Source organism: Dermacentor andersoni, chromosome 8 (assembly GCF_023375885.2).
Source record: "Dermacentor andersoni chromosome 8, qqDerAnde1_hic_scaffold, whole genome shotgun sequence".
NCBI lineage: Eukaryota > Metazoa > Arthropoda > Arachnida > Ixodida > Ixodidae > Dermacentor > Dermacentor andersoni.
This window is the reverse complement of record NC_092821.1, coordinates 21,191,213-21,216,617: the sequence shown is the minus strand read 5'-3', so window position 1 is coordinate 21,216,617 and position 25,405 is coordinate 21,191,213. Positions and strand designations below refer to the sequence as shown.

Below are 25,405 nucleotides of genomic sequence, written 5' to 3'. Positions count from 1 at the left end.
AACACAGGAAATAACCATAACAGTCAAGGGGAAGAGAAATGCAGCCATAATGAAGCACAGAGCGCTATGGGGATACAATAGGTACGAGGTCCTCCGAGGTATGTGGAAAGGGGTAATGGTTCCAGGACTTACTTTTGGAAATGCGGTTGTTTGCTTTAAATCAGGGGTACAATCAGGACTCGACGGGAACCAAAGGTCTGTGGGTCGCCTCGCATTGGGCGCTCACGGGAAGACTACAAATGAAGCTGTGCAGGGGGATATGGGCTGGACTAGTTTTGAAGTGAGGGAAGCTCGCAGTAAAATTGAGTATGAAGAACGGCTGAGGAATATGGAAGAAAGTGAATGGGCTGGGAGAGTGTTCAGGTATCTGTACAGGCAAAACATTGATTCACAGTGGAGGAAAAGAACTAGGAAGCTTACCAGCAAGTATGCGGCCTGTGGGGTGGGCAACACAGCAATAAGGAAGGTCAAGCGGAAAGTCAGAGAGGCTGAATTAATCTCATGGGTGGCGGCAATGGAAAAGAAACCTGCCATGACTAACTACTTAAGAGGAAAAAACGAAATCAGGAAAGAAACCATTTATGATAACTCAAAGGGAAGCTCATTACTTTTCGAAGCGAGATCGGGATGCCTTAGAACACGCACCTATAAAGCGAGATATAAGAAGGAAGAAGAAGGATGTGCTTGCTGCGGTAAAGCTAGGGAAACGACGGAGTATATTTTATTAGAATGTGAAGACGTCTACCCAGCGGTCGATTTAGGCACCACTGGCCTCCTTGAAGCCCTTGGGTTCAGCGGGAGCAGTGGTAAAGCAAACAGGTCCGCAATAGACATTAGTAAGAGGCGATTGGAGGATTGGTGGAAGAAAAGTAGAGAAACGACAAAAGACGGAGACGTACAAAAGCACAATTCGCAATAGGGGATCAGAAGGTTTGGACGCGGTAGCTCATAGTGTTTTTTTCTTTTTTCATTGGTTAACCTAGGTAGGATATTAGGCAGCATAGTAGCAAGAGCTTGGTGGCGCAACCCACCGCCCCGTTCCAAAGGGGACGCTCATAACATCCATCCATCCTTAAAACCCCTCAATCTCCCAAAGTAGCGCCATTCACTTCCCTCCTTCTCCGCTCGGCGCGGCCTCGATGGTGGCGCCGCCGGTGCTGGGCCTCCCGTAGCAGACGACGGCTAAGACGCTACGGGAGGAAATCCCCGGAAAAGCTTGTTCGAGCCCTGCGGAGCAGTCTTTTCAATAGAGATCTTGCTTCGTCAGTTGTTAACTGGCCTTAAAAATGTCGTGTTCGAATTGTCGAAGAAATATAGAAAAGGACTATTATTCAAGGCGTATTTAAGGCGTAAAGTGCGCGCACGTTGAGAGTTCGTGTTGCTGAAACACGACGCAAGCACGCAGTGTGCTTAAACACGCGCGTAATTACCAAAGTTTCAGGTTTTGACAGCGTGAAAGTATGTGTACGGGGTTTCGTAAGTTCACTTACGTACCTGCAGGATACTTTTGTTCGGCCGGCGCGTGAGAGATTCCGACTGTCTGCGGTCAGCAACGCCTGGCAACAGGGCCGCTTTTTTCATTGCGGGATGCTTTGGTAATCGTGACGATAGATTTTTTTTTTTTTACAAGTACTGCTTCAGGAGTGCACATGTAACGGCTAACGGAGGCATCCGAAGAGCACGTGACCTTACAATTAAGCAGGTGGCGCAGGGAGTCTTCGCATGAAAAATTGGCTGTCCGCTATAGCGGACAGCCTATCTTATACTCCCTTGGCATGCACAGGCTTCGGCGAGCCCCATCCAGCCCTGGTTCTAGCTTTGGTGCTCCCGTTGCAGCTTTCGTGCCCTGGAGGCGCCGTCAATTGTACGAAATAATGACACGTTGTTACAACTAGTAAATAAAATATATTGAAGAAATACAATCGCGCCGAGGCGCCAACTTTAAAGCAGCGCCAGCGCGCCCGCGCGAGAATTATGAAACGCCAACGAGGAATTTACCGGCCCACTTACGACTCTACGATCAAAGTGCACGTTAAACACACCCTGGTGACCTAGATAAAGTTATCCGGAGCCATCCACTACGACCTCCACCATAGCTTTAGTTGCTTCGGGACGTTAAAAACGTTAATCACCACAAACCGAATCAATACATGCGGGCGTACATTCGAAGCTAAAGCACTGCATCCATAAGTCATAGTCAGCCTTGCAAAAGCGTCGAGAATGTGCTAACTTCTGCTGGAGCTCAAAGTACACCCAGAATAAAGTCGCTTCTATGTCACAGGCCAGCTACATATGCGTGCACTTTCACCGCAAGACGAAACTACATGAAACAAAGAGAGCACATTCGAAAAAGAAGTCAACTTCAACGCGCTAAAAACCACGTAGAGCATGAACACATGCTTTTCCGAAGCGGAAGGTGTCAACTAGGCTCAAAAGGAGAGGTTGTGAGGGGCAGTGGTACTTACTTCACGAAGCCGTGCGTTCTTGCCACTTCCTGGAAGTCAACCGCCCGATCCTGTGAATTCACACTTTTCTTTTTGCGTTGCGCCCGCCGGATGTTAAAGCCTAAAGCTTCTTGCCCTCCCTGTGTCTGTTGCGGCAACCGAAGGCGCAGCAGCACGGCATCGCAATTAAGTTCTCGGCCCGAACACATTCTATTACGCTAACGCATTCCGTCAGTCCGCCTGCCGTACTTTTGTCGCGCAGACCCAACAATGGAGGTCGGAGCGCGCTGGAAAGAAAAAAAATATATACAAAAGCGCGGCGCCTGCTCCGCTCTGGAAAGAAAAAAAAAATATACAAAAGCGCGGCGCCTGCTTTCACGTGACACAGATTGGCCAATGGGGGAGCGGAGGAGGCTAGGGAGACAGGAGGGCATGGAGGAGGAAGCGCCAGGGTGAGCGGGCTGGCGGAAAGATCTAATAATGGCGCTACTTTTAAAAAATTTAGGGGTTTTATGGCTCCTCCTTCAAGCGCTTCTACACGCCGCGGTAGGTGTCTTAGCGGTTATGGTGTTGCGCTGCTAAGCACGAGGTCATGGGATCGAATTCCGGTCAAGGGGACCTCATTTCGATGGAGGCGAAATGGAAAAACGCCGGTATCCCGTGCATTGAGAGCACGTTAAAGATCCCCTGGTGGCCAAATTTAATCGTCCCCCACTGCGGCGTACCTCATAATCAAATCGTGGTTCTGGTTGGTTAAGCCCCAGAATTCAATTCATTCTTCTAGCTAGACAGTGCGCTCTGTCTCCTTGGCGGCTTTCGCAGCGTGTCGTGCGACGTTCAGCGGGTTTTCTTCTAGCTGGGCAAGGTCCATATGGACAAGTGCACAGTATGGCATGGCGTGCTGGTGTGTGGTGCGTTGTGCCGTTGCAAACGCGTACTACATTCATTTCAAGATTGTGGCTAATATCATCTCCAGCCAATCTGCTTTACTGGTTGCCATATCATGTTTAAGTCCACTTTCGATTACGGGAGAGCCAACATTTTGTTTTGTTTCTGCGGATTTGGCTGAGCGAGTGTAAGATCACTATTAGGAGTTTGTATTGTGTGTAGGAGAAATGTGACCACACAAATTGAAGGCCGTTCAAGCACAACCAAAAACATAGGTCGGAAAAAAAGACAATAACAGAAGTCACTTGCAAACTGCCTATGTATGGGGCTCACTTATACGCAAAATTACTAAAATCAAATCCACTCAGCCTTATACTCGCACACCGACTGAGACAAATGGCACCCGATCATGCTCACTCAGAGTTATCGAGATGAGATTCAGGGAAGCTCACTCTCGTTCAATTAAATGTGAATAATCGAGAGATCCGACGTTATAATGTATCACGTTATGGCAGACACAGTACAGTAGACTTCAGTCAAGACGAATTTGAAGGGACAGAAACGGAACCTTAGCGTTGTTTGTGTGGGCGGCTGCATGTAAGGACGGAGCACAAACAAGACGCGCGGCTCGAGCGCGGGGGGGGGGGGGGGGGGGGTTATGGAAAGCGCGCAAGCGGGTTGACTCTGAGTCGGGGCTTCCCTCATTCGTCCAAGGAAGAGGTGGCGTGGCTTTGAAGTCAACCCAACGCCGCTGGACCGCACCCATGCCGAGACATTCCGCGAAAGGGCCAGATGCTCCAATGTGTGTGCAAGTGTTTTCTTTGGTGGGACTGTGTAGTGCGAGGTTGTGAGACAACATATCCATTGCACCGCAAAGGAGTTATGGGAACGGCCTGGAGACATTGGAACTCCGAATAGTGCCACCCTGGAGCCCCGTTGTGCGCACGACTGCCCGCACCGCGATGTGGTTGGACGAACGATGGGGCGACGGTGATGTCGGAGATGCTTTTCAAGGGGATTTGGCGGAGATTCGGCTAACATTGAGGGGCGACCGAAATTGGAGCATCATTGTAACACGTAGTCTTTAGAGGTGTGTGCAAATATTTTTATTCGATCGCTTGGATATTCCGTCTTCATAAACCGCTAGCCCATTGCAATCAGTGTCACGGCCTTGCCTACTTAAATGGGAATTTGCGACATCCACAACACTTTCAGCACCTCACAGACATCGAAGCGAGCATCAACTACGGTGAAAATGAGTTCTTATCAGAAAGTAGTCGTAACAGAAGTTATCAGCCGAATTTAAAATCGCCTATTCATGGTGCAACCACAAATCCGCAACACAACACATTAAATTACGCAGCAATAATCATAAAGAGGCACATGTAAAAATGGACTTTTATAGGATTTGCATGACAGAACTTGTTTTATGCACTATTTTATTCGCTAAAATTGTCGACGCTGAAGCAGCTGTTTATGCCCAGAAGAACACCACTTCCTTCTTATGTAGCTAGCAGAGCCACCTCCTCAGATTTTGTCGATACGGGTTCCTCGCAGAACCGAGAAGTAGGCGGAAATCGGGGCTGAGCCAGTTACGCTTAGCGAAATTTGTCATTCGCGTTAAGCCGTTTTTTGTTTGGGTTTATGCGCAACCAACCAAATGTTCTCACACTGTTCCTCATATCCGAAAACTTGGCTTAACCGGGTTTATCTTAAAAGGGGCCTATTGCCCTTTCACAGAATCGGGGGCCCAGACTCGCCAAGATTATCAGGCTCGGGTTCAACTGACACTGACTATAACTAATAAATCACGTCAACACAGAAGCACAAGTGTAGAGTGACAGTACCCCGATTGAGTAACCATACAAATGTCAAAGACTGGTGGTTAAGCGGTCGCACTCTCCGAACCGGAGGGGATGGGGCGACAACAAACCCAAACCGCTCGCATTTAGGGCCATCCCTAAATCCCCGACTGCTGACCGGCGATAAGGTCCATGCCTGATCGACCGCGAACCAGAGGCATGAGACGGGACGTACAAACAAACACACAGTTTAATAACATAAATCAGGCCAGAGACATGATGAAAAAAATAATACGCAAACTGAAAGCAGATGTCGCAAAGCCTCGCAGAAGGCGTGCGGGTCACGCACAGCACCAACTCTGACGCGACGCCTGAAAAAAAGCCCAGCACGTTGGAATTTCTAACACTCGCGAAATAAACAAAAAATACGTGACACAAGTGAAAAATACACACGAAAATAAACGCGGCAAACACTACACTAAGACAACATAGAAAATCAACACACAATGAATATTTAAATTAGCGATGGAATGCGATTAAAAAAAAAGTCTGGTGGAAAGTTCCGAAAGCAGGTTGGCACACGAGGCTTATCTGTAGCGTGCTCACCGAGATCCCGATGTGAAGAGCGTCGGTCTGCTGGTACCTCGCTGCCGAAGATGTTGCACTGTCTGTCGATATACCGGCGAAGACTTCGGCCTGGAGGTTTCAGTTTGCCGACCACATCTTCAGCTGTCTCTCGGTGCACGACCACGCTGCTCCGTCTTCCAAACCACTCTCCTCGCTCGCGGAGCCTCCTTGTCACGGTCCGCGACGCACGTGACCAGCCGGTCCGGCGAGCTGAGGAACAATAGGGAGCTTGCCCCTCTACCCCCTACAACCGTGTAAGCGGTGCTGCGGCTGCGGCGGCAACGGTGGCCATGTTGAGATGGACGCGGGCACGCACTTTGTGACAAGTACTCACGTCAAAACGTTAAATAGTGTTAAAATTACATAAACTTTACCTGCTATTTCTTATCTAGTACGATAAACAATTTTGCACAATGTACCATTTCGTGCATGTATGCCATTGGACCTTAGATTTGTAAACTTCATTTAATTCAGACAAACTTCACTTGTCAACACACATAGATTCACTCCGGACCACGTGGACTAACTCTTGCATTCAAGTCTCGTGGACTCAAAGGCAGTTAGAATAATGTGTGATAGAGAATTACTTGAACTCACTCATGCTCACAGAAGCTATGGTTGTCTGTTGACTAATACTTCGATACGTGCCTATTTCAACTCAACTCGGCTCACTCATACGTAAACTCAACTCACACTGACGCGCTTCATCTCATTATGACTCGCCCACATTCAAACTTACCGGGGCAAACCCAGACTCATCCGTAGCTCCCATTCCGTGTCAGTCGTCCGATGAGTTTGCCGGCATCTTTCAAAAGGTGACCGTTTCTGAAATTCATTAGTTCGGTTTTATTCACGCATTTTCTTTTTCTCTGAAAGAGGCCTAAGTCGGCATATTTTGATAATGAATACCATGAATGCTATTTTTTCTCCACACAGCCCATTTTGCTCAAAACATACAGCTCTCTTTGTCTTGTTCTATTCATTTCTTGCGATACAAATGAGATCATCTCGATAACTAAAACAAGAAGTTGTCTTTTTGCACCACATCATACTCAAGTATATTTCGAGCTAGGCAATGAGTTTTTCTTAATAAAAAGAATTCACCCACATGTTTAATAATCAATATAATTACCTGCAACTAATACTGGATAAAATACATTAGTACACGCATTGTACCGCGTGTTCTTTATGTGAGTTGGCTCTTTTACAAATTTCCTGCAATGTACGTCAGGTCTGCGAGGGGATAGTTTGTATGCTACAGCTGAGTGCCACAGGCTACACTGTCGTTCCTTATATCAATTCGAAGTGTAAAAGCTGATTTTAGTAAACGACGGGCGCCGCTCGAAGCCACAAGACTGATTCACACACATGAGGAACGCAATCTCTAAACGCGCGAAATTCGCCATGTCTTCTCCCAACTGCAGGCGATACTTCCTCCCAAGGCGGGGCCTCGCACTTCCTGGGTTATGGAAACGAGGACGCTCAGCTCAACTTTAGCTGCAGCAGCTGCGCTCTTGTCGGTTACTCCGGTGCGTATACTTATTCTGTCTTTTCACACATTTTGTTAGTAATCACAAGTACGAATCAAGAGCGCAGTTCTCTGCGATTCTCCAGCCTCGAACTTGCACACCAAACTATAATTGATCCTGCATTTTAGGCATCTCAAATCAAAGAACAAGTTTCTTTACACGTATTCTTCGCGTTTATGCTTATGTTTGTATTCTTATGTACATATTTTATGTTTTTCCTGCGATCACATGCCTTGATCGAAGCACTTTTGATTTTTAAGACGTTTCCACGTATTGTCTGACAAAGCTTACGTTTGACAAAGTCCATGGTTTCCAAAGCTATTAAGCCAATCGTGGTCTTTCTTTAAGGATGTGCCATTCATTTTTACATTGGTTAGTCATTCAGAAGTTATCCTAAAGCTAGTAATCTTATGTGAGCGGACTTGACAATGTTCGGTCAATTTTCAGAGATATACAAATGTGATGTTCAGTCGGTCACCGGCTATCATTTATGCCACATCATAAATAGGCGTAAATACACAGGCCCTCAGCTTATGTATACAGTCTCGTGCTGCATATAAGCAGCATAATAGGAGCTTTCTTTTATTTCAATGTCTTCCGCATCAGAGCGACAAAAATCCCAGTGAAACAAAGTATTGTACTGGAACCACCGCAACTACATGATATCTGATTCCGTTCTAACGAATAGTCACCGATAACAAGAAAGTACTCTTTTAGGTGTTATCGTATCTACACTTTCTCTCTCCCTTCTCTCGCTTCCCCTTCTCCCTTCCCCCAGCGTAGGGTAGCCAACCAGACTATTGACTGGCTAACATTCCTGCCTTCCTATATTACTCTCTCTCTCTCTCTCCCTCTCTTTAGGTGTCACGAAATCTCCACACATGACGCCGTAGTCTCGCCGCATGACTTCAGATTTTAACTCTTATCACTTTTCGTCATAAAAGTTTGAATTAAATTCATTCCAAATTAGGAATTGTGATTTACAATCACAGAATATGGAGAAGCCCACAAGAGTAGAAGTTTTTTGTTTGTTTTTGTGGTCAACTTTCACAAAGAATCGTCGCGCTCATAGTGATTATTAAACTGACAGCAGTTTTATTTGCAGTTGCAGTACATTGTAAAACACTATTTGCGTGGCTTCCGTAACCTCAAAATTGTCTGCTTCATTGATTTGAGCTTTCAACGTCATAGTTTCTCTTCGCACGTATGTTTACACTTTTCTTCCCGTATACATGTTCTCATACTAAGGAAGTATCCACAGCAAAAAGGTGAAATATTTTTCATTGACAGATCCGTTATTTAACAAAGCTATACTATCTTACGTATTAAAGGGATACTCTAGCTATCCATTTTTAGTGCAGCTAGTTGCCGAGATTTTGATGGCATGTACAAAGCGCAATTTAAAAGGGCATTAGGAGTTTTTCAACATTATAGGATAATTCTACACAACAATAAGCATGAACACAAACTGGACATACGGATTGCCGCCTCAAATATTGTTCGAATTTTCGTTATGCTAAGACGAGTATGACTGTCGCTTTTACATCAAATGCACGTTCACGTAATGCATATTCGCGTATATTCTGATGGATATTTCACACGGTAAATCGCTTCTGGGTGGATGAATGCAGGTCACCTCCTTGGCTCTGGCCTCGGAGACTCGGTCGACGCCTCGGAGTGCGTTATCCGCCTGGGCCGATCACCCAGTCGAGGCTACGACCAGGACGTGGGAAGCAGGGCTACATTCCGCCTGATGCACGCTGACACGTGAGTTCGTGCTTCTGCTCAACACGCGCGATTCTGTCACCGCACAGTGCCTTGCTCCAAGAATATTGCTCACTTCGTCGCTGAGCGCAATGCTTTGTCTTACTGGCAAGGCGTAAATCTGTACATAATCGTTTTACTATATTTTGTCGTATTCTGAAATGACTCTGAAATGATGTATCCCACAACTGTATGAAGTGCTATTTCTCTTGATTTTCTAATTGCATTTAATTACTGCGTTCTTTTCGGGATTACATTGTACAAATAATTATTAATTTGCTCCTGCCGCGTTGCATACAGTGAACGGCAGCCCGTAGCACTGTCAAGCTGTCCTTCTGAAAACGTGCAGTGGTTGTCGTCAGTGTAATATAGTACGTGAAGCAATAAATATAACAATAATGATAATAATTCTAGTATTACGATTACTACTTATAATAATAATACTACTTCAGAGAATCTTCTCAATGCTCAGTGCCAAAGTGCTGATCAATGAGATTGATAAGTAAAGCGTTATTGGGGCAGCGTTCAGTGCCATTTTACCATTTACTCTCCCGCACAGTTTGCGTCGTCGTTTAAATGGTTCGCCATCTTATCGACGATCATCCTTGTAAGGTTGTGTTGTATAGAGTTTTTCACAGCCTATAGGGTGACATGCAGTGTCATTTTGTTATATTCAAACAAAGCGATGCAGCGTATCGGCCTGGAGAGGAAGCCTTGATTGTGCAAGCTTTTCGCCTTGTCACTCTTTACGGCCGGTACTGGTAGTCAGAAGCCGATGCGGTATTTCTGTTAAAAACAGCGTATAATAGCAAACAAAGCTTCTTTTTTACCACAATGACACTGATAAGCCGACTGTGCTTATGAGATTCGTCTAATGGTATAAACTTGTGCTGATAGCGCCTGTGCCGCGTATCATGTCTGCGTTATCGGGCGCTCTCGCCCTGATGTCTGAAACATTCTGTCCGTGACGTCACTTGTCACATGAGTGCTTCCTATATAGATATGCTGCTTGCTTGAAATAAAGGTTGTTGTTATCGTGCCGGGATCGGAGTCAGGCTCAGTTCCTTCCTGCCCGCTGCTCGGCTGCGCTAGGCGTCCGGCGAGGGCCGAAACACCACATGGTGTCAGAAGTGGGATCCTCTGGCATTCGAGGGGCGTTGCCTTAACTTCGTCAACCGCCGCCATGACCGAAGACAACGCAGTCAAGCCCTTTCACGGCATGTTCGCGGTTCCAGCTCCGCCAAGGTTTGACTTCGACCGGACTTCCGAATGGCCTTCTTGGATCCAACTCTTTGATGACTACCGCTTCGCCTCGGGCCTAAATGAGCGGAGTGAAGAAGCGCAGGTCCGGACTCTACTTTACACGATGGGTAGGCAAGCAAGAGAAATCTTCTCTACTTTTGCATTAGCCGAAGAAGAACAGAAGAAATACGAAGTCGTCAGAAAGAAGTTCGACCAGCACTTCGTCGCCGCAAGGAACCTTGTTTATGAGAGCGCATGCTTTCACCGTCGCATTCAAGAACCTGGAGAGTCAGTCGACCAATTCGTTACCGCGTTGCATACGCTGGCGGACCGGTGTGACTACAAGGAAAAAGAGCGCATGATTCGCGACAGGTTCGTGGTCGGCCTCAGGGATGCGAAGCTCTCCGAGTCGCTTCAAATGGATGCGAATTTGACTCTCGCCAGCGCTTTGGCAAAAGCGCGCTTAAAGGAGACCGTCCAACGACAGCAGCAACAACTGCGAGTAACCGACGACGAACCCTTGGTCCCGACGACCAGCAATCTTGACGCGGTCAGCAAGCAAGGGCAGCCCAGAAAGAATTCTTCAGGACAGCACTCGGTCACCTCGTCAAAGAACTCTTCACCTGGAATACAAGGTCGGCGCCCCAGAGCACAGTCCTACCGACCAGGCACATCCGCTTCATGCCCCAACTGCGGTCAAGAAGCGCACCCCAGAGCCTCGTGCCCAGCAAAAGCAGCGAAATGCAACTACTGCGGTTGTTCCGGACACTTTGCAGCTGTATGTCGAAAAAAGGCTGCACGTGATTGAAAGAAGGTACAACTTTCAGCTCTCCATATGGACAAGGGGGCGTATTTTGTTGGCGCGGTAAACGGGGAGTACTCTAATTCTCGGTATGTACAGGTCGTCATTAACGGCACTCCGGTGTTCGCTAAAGTAGATTCCGGTGCTGAAGTCTCCGTTGTGCCCTCAACGTTTCCCGGTTTGCCTACCAGGCTAGAAAGGTGCGACTTGATCCTAACAGGCCCGTCGAATGAGCCACTGAATGTTTTGGGAAAGTTTCATGCCACTATCCAGTGGAAACAAAGCACTGTCCAGCAAATCGTGTACGTGGTCTCACCATTACGCTCCGTACTTTTGGGTCTCCCAGCGCTTGAGGCTCTAGAAGTTATTAAATTCGCAGACTCGGTCAGTAACGCAACAGCCGTCGAAGCTTCCTACCCGCAGCTTTTCAGCGGTCTAGGAGCGATAAAAGGAGAATACAAAATCAGACTAAAGCCGAACTCGATACCTTTTGCAATTCATGTTGCGCGTCGCATAGCCTTACCCTTGCGTGACCGAGTTAAACAGGAGCTCGAGCGTATGGAGCGAGATGGTGTGATCCGCAAAGTAGATGAACCAACAGAATGGTGTGCAGGAATTGTGCCAGTTCTCAAACCATCTGGAGCGGTTCGTATTTGCGTTGACTTGACGCAATTAAACAAAAGTGTACTTCGCGAGCGCTATGTCATGCCGACAGTGGATGATAGCCTCGGTCTTTTAACTGGGGCCTCTGTGTTTTCGAAGTTGGACGCGAACTCTGGCTTCTTTCAAATTAAGTTGTCGCCCGAGAGCCAGTTGTTAACTACGTTCATAACGCCAGTTGGGCGATACTGTTTTCAAAGACTGCCGTTTGGAATAACGTCAGCACCCGAGTTCTTTCAGAAGAAAATGTCGCAGATACTTGAAGGAATCCCAGGCGTGATAAACATGATGGATGACGTGCTCATTTTTGGCAACGACAAGGCTCAACATGACTAACGCCTGCGTCTTACTTTAGATCGTCTCGCAAGTGCCGGCGTTACGCTAAACAAAGAAAAGTGTTCTTTTGGGGTAACTGAGATAAAATTTCTTGGCTGTGTGCTTAGTCGAGACGGCATCAAGCCGGATCCTGAAAAAGTTCGTGCTATCAAAGAACTGGCGACGCCAGCTAACGTGTCTGACGTTCGACGGCTGCTCGGTATGGCTAATCATCTGGCAAGATTCATACCAGATTTGGCTTCCAAAACGGCGCCTTTACGTCACTTGCTTTTGAAGGGTTCCGAATGGACATGGGGACCAGCCCAAGAGCAAGCGCTGTCGTACGTCAAAGGCGTTATCTCTTCGACGCGCGTCATGGCTAATTATGATGTAAAGTACCCTACGATTCTTTCCGCTGACGCGTCATCATTCGGTTTGGGGGCCGTGCTGATGCAAGTTCAACCGAACAATGAAAAAAGACCTGTTGCATTTGCGTCACGCTCGTTGACGCCTGCCGAAACCAGATACTCTCAGATTGAGAAGGAAGCGTTGGCAATGACTTGGGCGGCAGAACGATTCGAAGGGTACATCAAAGGTCTTGAAATTTTGTTTGAAACCGACCACAAACCACTTGTAACGTTGTTGGGAAAATCACCTTTAGATGCTTTGCCACCTCGTATTCAGCGCTTTCGCATGAGGCTTATGCGGTTCAGCTTCGCGGTTGTGTATGTCCCGGGTAAGAGCCTCGTTACTGCAGATGTATTGTCTAGAGCCCCGATTCAGGGAAAACAAATTGATGCTCATGCGCTGAATGTTGGCGAAGTCGCCAAGTTCGTTTCTGGCTGTTTGACAAATGCCGTCGAGGCTAGCCTTTTTGAACGAGTCAAAGCTGACCAAGCAGCCGATGAAGTCTGTCAAGCTCTCGTAAAATTCAGCCGGGAAGGCTGGCCAAAGTTCTCATCGCTGTCGATGGTCTTGCGTCCATACTGGCAGGAAAGAGCAACGCTGACAGTCGCTGAAGGCGTGCTACTCAAAGGTGTGCGGCTGGTGATCCCACAAAAATTACGCGCAGAGGTCTTGATGCGCTTGCACGAGAGTCACCAAGGAATTGAAAAATGCAGAGCTCGAGCCAAAGAGTCCGTATGGTGGCCCGGGTTGAGTTGCCAGCTGAGAGCTTTGGTGACCGATTGCCCAGTGTGCGCGGAGCACAGGGAACAAAAGTCGGAACCAATGATTCCGACAACCACTCCACAGCGTCCTTGGCAAAAGCTAGGCGTTGATCTTTGCCATATTGAGGGAAAAGAGTATTTGGTGGTCGTAGATTATTTTTCTAGATACCCAGAGGTAGCCTTGCTATCCTCGACAAAAAGTGTCACTGTCATTATGCACCTCAAGAGTTTCTTTGCAAGACATGGCATACCAGAGGTTGTCATGTCGGATAATGGAACACAATTTGTATCTCAGGAATTTCAGTCGTTTGCTCGCGACTATGGCTTCCGCACTGTGACGACGAGCCCCAGATACCCGCAGGCAAATGGGGAAGTAGAAAGGATGGTCCAGACAATTAAACGGCTGATTGTAAAAGCTAAGGACCCCTATCTTTCGCTGCTAGCGTACAGGGACACCCCAGGGCCACTTGGAAAAAGCCCTGCAGAGCTTCTGATGGGCAGGCGGCTACGCACAACAGTTCCTGTCCCTCCCAAGAGCCTTCTGCCCCAGAGGGTGAGCCTGAAAAAGTTCAGACATCGCGATGTCGCCACCCGACAGCGGCAGCGTAGGTACTTCAATAGTCGTCATAGAGCTCTTCCGCTGCCAGTCCTCAAACCAGGAGCGGAAGTATGGGTGACAGACTGCAAAGTGAAAGCGCGAGTCTTGCGTCTTGCACAACGTCCGAGGTCCTATGTAGTTAGAACTTCTACTGGTGTAGTTCTAGAAAGAAACAGGAAATTCCTGGTTCCCTTTGTTTCCCAGCAGAATGACTGCGAGGAGGGAGGAAGCTATGAGTTTCCGCAGGCACATGATGGTCAGGTAGAAATTGAACGGGAAACTAATCCTTCTAGAAACAAGGCACCTGCCGATCCATCTAATACTCCCTTGCCACAAACTGACCCTCCTGGATATAGAACGCGATTTGGCCGTCATGTCCGACCGCCAGACCGATATGGGTTCAGTAACTGACTGTTTGTTTTGAGCATTGGTTGCTTCCATTAAAGTGTTCATCTTTTGTTGGTTGCAGTGCTGAGTTTCGTTGCAAATGCCGATGTATATTCAGAAAAAAGGGGAGATGTGCTGATAGCGCCTGTGCCGCGTATCATGTCTGCGTTATCGGGCGCTCTCGCCCTGATGTCTGAAACATTCTGTCCGTGACGTCACTTGTCACATGAGTGCTTCCTATATAGATATGCTGCTTGCTTGAAATAAAGGTTGTTGTTATCGTGCCGGGATCGGAGTCAGGCTCAGTTCCTTCCTGCCCGCTGCTCGGCTGCGCTAGGCGTCCGGCGAGGGCCGAAACACCACAAAACTCGAGAGGCCTCTTCCTTATGTAGTATTCCGTCAATGTACATTACATATGTACCCAAGGCTGTGGGTGTTAGGGGGGATTTCTACAAAGCTTTGCGTACTGCTGCAGACTCCTCGAACTACTGAAGGGACCCCAGCGAGAGAAGCGCCTGTCCAGCGGCCCGCTGACATCCGATCAGCTAGTGCTGTTCGGCACGCCAAAGAAGGCCACTCCTGCGTCACTACGAGCACGACTGGAGAGCACCGGTGGACCACGCTTGCTCAGCCTTCGCCGAAGCGCAGAGCATGCTGCCGCGAGGAGCCTCGCCGAGCACGCACGCACACTAGGGTGAGCTTTTAACTCTGTCCGCTCGTCTCCTTGAGATTCCAACAAAACGTGCTGTTGCTTCGGTAAAACTGGCTGTTCATCCCAAGAACCACTAAATCTAGGATGAATACTAGGTGTTATGCATTTTCCTTCGAAGCAATGTCGACATTTAAAATTTCTCTTCGTATTCCTTGAGTACATTGGTTTAATACTGAACACTGCTAATTCCCCAAGCACTAGCCTGTTTACATCAGCAGTGTCACTTCTGTCTGAACGGTACGTACCGTGATCCCCTAGTTTCTTGCTTTTCTTCCATTTCCCGCCTTCCTACTCCTAGGGCGTTAACGCCCCCAATCTCTTGTCTATGCAGAGTAGCATGTAGGCGCCCGCATATATGCCAGCAGAATTCTCTGTATTTTAATTAAAAGCATTCTCTCTCTCTCTCTCTCTCTCTCTTATTTAGGTGCACTTCACATTGCTTGTGCACAGAAGAGGTTGCTCCAATTGCGAGCAGTGCTGCTGTAATCGAACAAAGTTATTTAAGAAGTACTGGCTTTGAATATGTATGTAAATAGGCAGTATATCTGTATTTCTTGTAGTAAATGTAGCAAAAGCAACATGCAGGGCACTGGGGGGTCATATAGTTTCCTGCACGCTGAAATGTTGCATGTGATAGCTGGAAGCATATTTACGGGTCACTTCCAGCCACTCTTGACTGTTCTCTGTAGTCATTGTGCAGCTCTTCATCTTATGTGGCGCGAGAAAAGAACAAGAAATTCGATCTATGAATCGCGTGGACTGCACGAAGTCGTTAACGTTTATTCTTCCACCTTCATTAAGTTTTCTCTTACTCCAAAGATTGACCTGCATTCTTTTGCGCTTAGCCATTGCGGCATAGACGTATCCAGACACATGTCATTTTTCCGTGACCTATGCACGGGTTCCTCTCCTGATGGCCCTAAATGCATGTCTAAACTCTCACTATTTGCTATAGAAGCAGGAACAGCTCTGCATGCTACATCGTCAAGCACTTCAGGTCAAAGAATTGTTTTAGAATAGTTAGGCAAGCTGCTTTCGTGACGTAGAATCAAGTATTTGGTCGGATTTTCTTTAAATGTATATCGTGTTCTGCCTGTACAGGGTCACTTTTTTTGTCCGTTGTTGCTAGGCTACCCCAGTAGACAAACATGCAGAGCATTCGCCAAATGTTACACTCCCTAAACCTGCCGCAAATATATGCTGCCAACGTAACATTAATGAGTCAACTGACTGTAAATGTGTGGTCTTTCCACTGCGCAACCGAGAGTGAAACAGAGCTTGCTGTTTCCAGGTACCAACTTTCCGGAGCAGAGCCGTCAACCCTGTGGCACGCCATCAAACTCACAGAGACGATAGGTTGCCAGTCCTTGAACATGTTCGGAGTTCCTGAGCCCAAGATATGCAAGTGAGTGGCTGTTTCTTCTTCTGAAATACGCAACCGCGTGTGCAGACACACATACGTCGCTCTAGACATCCGTTACACCTTCTATAAACTGCTAGCGTGTTAACTCGACGAAGTGTAGCTCTTTTCCACAAGCCTTATGACATCTTCCTTACAAAAAATGTTTAGAGAAAGTACTGTCTCACTGTTAACATTCGGCTTTCTCGCTTTGTTTTCTCGCTATGAAATTCCCCTCGTCTAGGTGTTTTTATAAAGGTATCTCAAAGCTCATTAGGCTAGAGAGCGCACAAATGAAAAAAGAACGCATGTGCCACCAGACGCAATTTCTCTCTTATATCAGCTACGAGACCGCAGGTTCAAGCGAAATCCGCTAAAGCCACATACATAACACTCGTGTACCGTGCGTTGGATGTGCGTTATAGACCCCAAGATGGTAAAAGTTATTCCGGAGTCCCCCCACTACGGGGCGCCTCATAATCCGGCCGTGGTATTGGCGCGTAATACCCCGGAATATCTCTCTATTTATGTGATAAAAAAAAACTGGAAGGCTACCTTTATTTTCTTTTTTATTACAACACAAGCACTGACCATAGCAATGGGCTTGTATTTTCGCAGGCGCCATCGTAACGAGCCTTCGCGTTCCCGCTTCTGGGAGTACGCGTCCTCGCCTCAGTGCGTGGACGGTGTCGACGTGGGCCACAACGACAACCCGCTGAGACCTGATCCCGGCCAGCTAAGCCTGGTCGACCGTAGGGCGTTGGCTGGATGGCTGCAGTCCGCGCAAAAGCCTGCCATCCAATTCTTCGCGCCCACGTGGAGTCCCTCCCAACCTGCGTCTGTTTCTGCCGCTGCCACATGACGTAGCCAGAGGAACATTGCTAATATGCACATAAGTTTAGCGCATCAGCTGCCGCGATAGTTCGCAGCAGGACACGTTGTGTTTGCCCAGAGGACGCCATTGTGCAACTTGTGGTAACCTCGCAGTGCGCGTCGGATGTGACGCTGTTCGGTGAAATTAAGAAAGGTTCCGACTAGTGCTGGAGGAAAGAAGGCAGCTTGCACCGCAAGGCCGACACCGTTACGTCTTCGTTTTGTGAGACCGCCATCCTGTGATGCCTCATAAGGAAAATGCGACGCTTCATCGCGCTGCAGTGTTCCGGGAATCAGTCTTGTCGACAAAGAAAGCATAAACAGGACTCGTGTTACTGAAAGGCATGTGTACGTGCAACAATGTAGATTCGTGGAACGATAAGCACAATGCCAAACGTCAACTGCGAATCCCTACGTACTGGCTGAACTTTGAGTTGTTCATGTACAGGAGCTTTCGTCAAAGTAAAGGACTTTTTTTTATTCTTCTGGTTGCGGCAGTGATGGGCTGAAATGGGCTGGGCTTACATGTGTTTCTCCAATGTGAAAACTTCACTGGGTCAGGTTGTCTGCTTAGAACAGACTTCCAGCCTCACACAAACCTGCCCTGCGAGGACGACTCGCTGTGTACCTGGTTCTGATCACCTTGTCGAGGACTCAGTGCAGCGATTGTGGCCGTCATCAGCTTCGAGCCGCAGCATGAACGGCCAGGACATTGTTACATCGAGCCCTTGTTCTTGGACTAGGTGACAGTGTAATACACTGGACTAATTGCTGTCGTCCCCTGTGACCCTGACGAAGACTCATCATATGCAATATCTCATCTGCGCTCGTGTGCACGCCAAGTGTGAAAACTCAATGAATGTACAGGCCGCGTTATTACCGTTGGACGAACCTACGACAGAGTGCTTGAAAATCAATTTTTTGCTATAAAGCTACCCTCGTAATTGAACCATATGCCGTACCATTTATCACGAAATACCAAACTGGGCATGCTGCAGAGAATATGAAAATGCCTGCCCAAGCTGATCTACGTTCGGCAACTTTGCTAGTGAAGCATAGAGGGACTGCACGGAATACCGCTTATATGGTGTTGATTATAGCGAAGCACCATATTCGTCGGTGATTTCAACGTCACATACTGAGATAGCTTGTGTTTCTGAGCTTGTGGGATGCGATGTTTATTACTGCTAATGTGATTAACTAGGAAGAGCTGAGAGTACACAGACACTCATGCACTTATGAGAATGTGTGTTGACTGAGCCATTGCATTTAAATAATTTCGCGCGTTATTGTGATTAACAGCTGCCTTGCTGCAATCAGTACCTTGGCTAGGCTTACACTGTGTCACTTTACATTGAAGCAAGTCACGGGGTCCCGAAAACAGCATTCTATTTGAAGGTGGTTGATATGGTGCCACTTTAGGAAACATGCGAAACTATCAAAATGGAATACAATACATGGTCACTTTGTCGCAAAGACTTCTCTGTTTTGTTTATTTTGAAGTGTTTATAAGTACAGGTTGGTGCTTCTAAAGAGGGTCGACTGCTGCTCTGCTATGACGTATAGTAAAAAGAAGAGAGTCGCTCTACGAAGAATATAACCACAGGAACGTACAAAAGTGACATTAGCAATAGTGCATGCAATGTAGTCGCAAACGCTTACTTTTTAAGAAAACGAATCGTAAGAGAAGTTCAGTACAAATGCTGTGCGTGTGTGTGAGAGAGAGTGAACTTTAATGAGAACCAGCAGTTTAGTCGGCTGGGCCTAGGCCTCCCACGATAGGACGTCGAGGTCTTGCCTCTTCGCCGCTTCGTAGGCCTGCTGGGTCGCCCAGAGTTGGTCGTCGAGATTGGAGCTGCGCAGGGCGGCGTGCCATCTCAACCAGAGAGCCACGAGGTTAAGGTCTGGGTATTGATGTTTGCACTCCCACAGCATGTGGGGGAGCGTTGCTGATTGAGTTTTACAGATGCACGTGTGGTTTGGGTATATGTCGGGTATATGATGTGGTAGCGTGTGAGGGAGGAGTATGTATTGGTCTGTAACTGGCGAAGGGTGGCTGCCTGTGCTTTGTTTAACTTGCGGTAAGGGGTGGGGAAAGTTCTTCTCTCGAGGTAAAACGACTTCACAAAGTTTTTATATCTTGTAAGGCGGACGCGTCCTGCGGATGCACCTGTACCGTCTCCGGCACGGTTTACTAGTCCTCGTACTACGGAGTGTGTAACCCCGTTGAGGTTGGTGAAGTGCGGGTGGACATCGCCAGCGTGTGCTGGGATCCAGACGAGGGTGATTTGATTTTCAGACGAATGCCGGGCTTGTTGTAAGATACGGAGTGATTGTTGAGAAATACGACCCTTGATGTTGTTGATTGCTGTGCGAGAATCGCTCAGTATGGTGTGGCAGGCAAGAGTGGCCAGGGCGATGGCCACTTTCTCGGTGGTCTCGGCATTTTGGGTAACGATGCTAGCAGCATGTCGGACCAAACCGCCTGCTGAGGTAACCGCCGCAAAGCGACGTCCATCTTGGTATTCAGCTGCATCGACGAAGGTGACGTCCGCGGTGTTGGCATAAGCCTTGATGAGGGAGGTAGCTCGTTTCTTCCTGCGTTCTTTGTTGTGGTCTGGATGCATGTTTTTGGGGAATAGGGTTGGCGTGTATCGATTGCTGAATGTCGCGTGGTATTGGGTGTTTGTCTCCATGTTGACGGTGGTAGGTGATATCAGGATTCGTTAGAATGCTGCGGCCCCTTTCCGTGAGGGTAAGCTGCTCCAGTTGGGATCGACGTTGCGCTTCGATTAACTCTTCTAGCGTGTTGTGGATATCTAAATGTAGTAGTAGTTCCGTGCTGGTGTGGTTGGGTAGGCCTGCTTATAAGCTCATCTGATGGATGATGTCCGGTTTAGTCTTTTCAGGTTTGTACCAGTTGAGAAAGGGCGCAACGTAAGTAATGTGACAGATTATATATAGAGAAAAAAAACATTTTGTATATCGTTACTACGAGCAGAGCAAACATAGCTTACCCATAGCTTTACATGGGTTGAACATGTGTCCAAAATGCAAACTAATAACCAGTACAATCTACATTATTGGCAAATTTGGAATAACTTTCCAGATATCTAGCTTAAGAAATTCCCCAGTTCACGCTCTGCCTGCATTCGCGGTGCTTCTGCTGAGCACACACCCGAGAGCTTATCATACCAGCGGCCTTCTATCAAGAATCTGCAGCCTTCTTGACAGTGTTTGGTGGTAAAATCGTTTCTTTTTGTTTTTTAAGATTACGTCAACTCTGTTCATAAATAGAAATTCGAAACGCCCTACTGCCTAAATGGCTGTAACCAGAACTATGTTGAGGCAGCATTATCGTGTTTTCACGGAAATGGTTCCTCGATATGCTGACAATGGTTGACTCACATAATGTAAATCCACCTAAAAAACAAAATTTTCCCCAGTACCCGGTGTTAGGCTGCGAATAAAACAAATATTCTATATGCAAAGCTTCAGCCTCTCGGAATGTGTAGCATTCGGGAACTCGTACAGGATGATTCAAACACATGTTCAATTTAGACCAAAGGCAAATAAGAACAATGAACAGGGTGTCTACCAATCGATAAAACCGGCAAAACCGGGAATTCTCAGGGATTTTCAATATTCTGGAAAAACTAAGAAAAAACTGAGGGAGTTTGTGCTTCTGTCAGGGAAAATTAGCTGTAATTTTATTGAAGGCGAACGAAAGTAGCGGTATACTGGCTTGAGTAACAGACAGGAATCTTAACGAATTGTCTTTGACACACTGTCGTCGGCTGGAGGAGTTGCCAGTGTACAGTGAACGACCGACTTTCCGGATGCCCGATAATTCGGAAGGCTTCGCGGCACCATCACGTACACTATAAAGTGAATGTAGCAGAGCGTCTGAAATTTCGGATGCACGAACCCATTGCCGTCCGATTTTCTGGACTTTTTGCCGTGACTACATGTCCGAAACGGCATTAAAGCCACTACCGCTATCGTTTTGATTGCCTTACCGCCTCGAACCTGCGCTGTCGCACGCAATCCGCTGGCAGCTGTAGCCACCACTGCTGTAACGCTAGGCCTAGCTTCTTCGACGTTCGCTCTTAAGCTTCTTGCCGTTGGGTGCCATGTTTTTCATTGGAAGAATTCGCCGCTTTCAGCAACGGCACCGATTCCGCCTTCGAGGTTTTCGCGATTGGCTTCGAAGCTCGGAAAGCACAATGCGTTGCATAATGCCGGTTCCCGAAAGTAAGCTTCGCCTTTGTACAGAAGTGTTACTTGGTGGAGCATACGCAACTGTATTGCGGTGAAGCATAACAAGCGTGAAAGGGGGCTGTTGCTACAAGACATAGTATGGATTCCTTAATTACACACGCGTGCACACACTATCTCCTGTCACAGTACGAACACCTATATGCCGAATACGTGTACTGACGGGCCTTCAGAGGATTTTCGAATGTGCCTGTGGCGGTTGAGCCCTTGAGGGTAGTAAAAGACATGTATTCATTTTGTTTCCAAAGTGGCCGATTTTTCGGCCGTTTTTGCAGCCCCTAGGCAGTTCGAAATATCAGACCAGACGTTGACTATACAACTGACCAAGAAGGTGCTTCAAATTGTCTGTTGGGCGTACGAGCAGCGGAAGGAGGACGAGAACAGAAATGACCTACGCATTGAGGAATGAACGGGAAAGAAAGCGTGCTGCCGCCGTTTTGAGGGAGCTTCAGCTAAAAAAACAAAGTGTTGGCTGATGCCGAGGCGCAGCTGTTCCTCATCCATATCAAAATAAACTTGAAAGCAGTGAAACATAACAGTGAGGTGCCGTGCGCGGTCTGAGAGTATGTCAGGACAGCTGAAGTTGACTTACAAGCTGTAAAGAGAGAATCTCGATTGTGACAAAGTTCGGGCCTCATACAACTGACCTTGCTATCAGTTGACAGATATAGCCCATATTCGAAAATATTTCTCGTGTGTATGCATCTTCTTTTTATTCTTTTACTCGTATTTGATAATGTATGGCTGAATTTGCAATTTTTTTCGGGGACATTTTATTTGCGGTGCATTTTACCAACCCCTCCCTTCTATTCTCTTTTTGAATAAAATAAACACTACTCCTTAGTGTTCAAACTGGATTAAGTCCTTGTTTTTAATTTTTTTTTACATGCTTATTAGAGAGCGACAGCATCGGCCGACATGGTTTCAGCCCATCTTGACATACAACATAGTTCTGCGTCACCCAGTGAATGTTATAAAGGCACTCAGGGAAAACCTGGAAAACTAAGGGAATTTGGAAATGTCAACTTGGTAGATACTTTGAATGAATTACCTCTACAGCCATGTTGTCAAATTGCTGACGCAACCTGTGTATTGTATGAAATTTGTCGATTTTACTTTGGCTACCGAAAACTTTTAGCCTCATTTCACTCCTGCCTATGCAGTAAGTCGCAAGAAATGTGTTTGCTTAGATACAACAAGCAAAAGACTGCCTATACATTCATCACTGGAATGCCAGCATTAGTGTTTATACGTCCCGATTAGTGGCCCCTGCGGGATTGAGCTGCTTCACGGGCGCAGCCAATGCCTGCTGACTAAATTTGTATTGCTCGTCGACCTCTGCTTCTCCGCTTCTTACCTTTCACCCTGGAGTTATACTAAAATTCTAAACGGAAATGTGGTGCTTGCGCTTGCGAGAGGCGATAGGCAACGTCTGAAGCAACGTACCGTGTACAGTATGTTCCAGCTAACGCTAGTCAATGTGCGTAAAAAAGGTTGTGCAGTATACGATTACAAGACTTACGGACTTTGGCCATCAGGCCTCTTCCTCTACAAGGATAACTTCTGTGTATCGGAGAGGCAGGAGGAGTGGGTCAGTGCCCCTATTTGAATTTATTTCTTAGCTGATTTGTTTCATATATGAGATGAACTACGTCATACACTAGACATTCCCCTACATAATCAAATGATCTAATTCTTCGAGAACCATTCAGGAAGATTTAGAAAAAGAAACTCAGTCCCTTCGGCTCTGTGAAGAAGGATGACCAGCGAAGCTGTGTATGTGGGCCCCTTAATGGTGAACTGCACTTCCGCCGCGGGTCGGCCCGGCATTGCATTATCTTCGGGATCGGCGACGCTTCGGGTGTGCTTAACGGCTGAATCACCTCCATCGCGGGTCAGGCCGTGATTGCACTATCTCCGGGACTGGCCCACGCGTGGAGAGTTTCTTGCTTACCACAATGACACGAAAATTTTCTAGGACGGTAAAAGTATACAGCTTCGCTATAAAACGAATTCTAGCAGAACTCATCTGCAGTGACTACCCAAGAATACGAATAGCATTCTTTAGAGTACAAAATAAATTCGATGTACACTAAATGAGTGTTTAGTGTTCCATTCACATTTGATAAACCTTGTGCGCTTTATAGGCCCTCTATATTGTCACGGGTGTGTAACTGATGATGCGTTTTATATTTTATAATGAGCATTATGAAAAGCGCGACTTACGCGATTGCACACATCCACAGTCCCAATTTGACGTCAACGAGATTCATTCAATAGCGATGACACATGTCCAGTGGCACATGTCTAATGAGCCACTGCCAGTTCTCTTAGGTCGTATACCTAGATAGCTAGGTAGAAAACAGGTCTGATAATGCTAAGTATGCGACTTTCATTAAGAAATTTTAAACAATAAAATGTACTCCATTCTCGGATTGGAGGAGTGGAGCAGGACCGTGTAGGTATGGGACACATTCTATATGACTCTGAAGTTTTGCCTGCTCGACATAATACGGGGACAGGTCGAACTTTCACATGAACAAGAAAGGCATTATTTTGAGCCTCTCCGCTGGTTGTGTGTCTGGCAGCTTTGATACGACGCATTTGCTCGGCATTGCCTTGGGACGAGCAGTAAAAAAGTATAGCCATGTTTCTACTCTTGCTTTCATGACCTTGACCAGCATATCCATGCAAAATTGTGCGAGCGTAATGTTACAAAACGCAATGCTGTTTTAACCTTCCCTACGGCCCTTGAGAGTTGATTGCTGAAAGGTCCTATGGTCGAGGACGATAACGTCACTCTCAAGCTCGGTTTAGCCCTACGTCAAGACAACTTTTTATCAGCGATCTAGCTACATTTTCAACGTCTACGTTTCTTTTCCATAAATTTCTTTGGCACGTATAAGCTCTAGTTCCCCTATTAAACAATATACGTGCTTAGATGTAATTGCATTTTAAATGGATGTAAAAGGAAGTTCTAAATATACAATGAGTATCGATTTAAAGAGAGCAAATCGGAGACTAAAATGACTGCAAATGCATGGAGCACAGCTAGGAATCAGCGGAACTGGGTCCCACTCCTTCCTTTATACTGGCCTGTTTCTTTCGAAGGGCACAATACAGGGCAAAATCAGTTTTCACAGAGACTTGTTGATTTTGCATATAAACACAGTGGCGGAAAATACTCCATAAATGGGCGTTCTCACCATCTTTTTTTTTCCTTTTCAACAAATCTGTCATTTTTTTCCAGTTTCGGAAAGGCAACTAGGCTGCTAGTTACATTTGGCTTCTGAAAAGGCGATTTTCCATTTAGCTGCGCTTCTCCATAGGCATTATGGTTTTGTGGTGCAATTTAAAACGGGACAGAGCGAACTACAGAGGGCCTGGGCGTTTCTCTTGGGTATATCGCTGTGTCCCACCTAAAATTGTGCCATAATACATTGTTTCATGATACTGGTAATCAACTAGCCCAACGTAGTGTCTTATGCACGAAGAAGCGGTAACAGAATACGAAATGTATAATACCAGTTGGTATGCTGGTGTTCTATGTGACTGGTTTCCTCAACTGCATAGCTCAGGGGGTGTGCAAAACATTTCTACTGCCTCCTGAATAAGAAAACATGCCACTATTCCCGCTTCTCTGTTATTAATCACGTATATTAAGAAACAATTCATTAAACAATATTTAACCAAGGGCATGCCGTCCGGCAGGAGAATTATCGTTGCGTCCTAAAACGTCTCACTCAGATTTTCAGCTCGTTGTGTCCAGCGTAAATTTTTTTTTCTGTTCTTCTTTCTCACGATTTATTTTTGACGCGCGAAGTAGCAAAAGTGCCAGGTGATTATGCACGCACGCGCCACGACACCATGGTGTTGCTAAACGTGCATTGAAAGAACTAACTCCTCTTTTTACCCG

General features: G+C 46.8%; 2 protein-coding genes across 3 annotated transcripts in view; both read left to right on the top strand.

Annotated features, from left to right (window-relative positions):
* LOC126526619 (alpha-N-acetylgalactosaminide alpha-2,6-sialyltransferase 5-like) overlaps positions 1–22,346 on the top strand; it is a 74,148-nt gene extending 51,802 nt beyond the window's left edge. For both annotated transcript variants that reach the window (XM_050174488.2, XM_050174487.2), the window contains exons 3-7: positions 7,186–7,290; positions 8,922–9,057; positions 14,703–14,921; positions 16,231–16,344; positions 16,957–22,346. In XM_050174488.2, coding sequence (XP_050030445.1) covers positions 7,186–7,290; positions 8,922–9,057; positions 14,703–14,921; positions 16,231–16,344; positions 16,957–17,200 — 818 coding nt within the window. In that variant the 3' untranslated portion in view covers positions 17,201–22,346. The remainder of the gene's footprint in view (positions 1–7,185; positions 7,291–8,921; positions 9,058–14,702; positions 14,922–16,230; positions 16,345–16,956) is intronic.
* Positions 9,943–14,315, top strand: LOC140219940 (uncharacterized). The gene is made up of 3 exons (XM_072290119.1): positions 9,943–11,074; positions 13,538–13,795; positions 14,310–14,315. Exons 1-3 carry the CDS (start codon positions 10,238–10,240, stop codon positions 14,313–14,315), a joined length of 1,101 nt encoding a protein of 366 aa, XP_072146220.1. The 5' UTR covers positions 9,943–10,237.
* Positions 22,347–25,405: the final 3,059 nt, after the last annotated feature.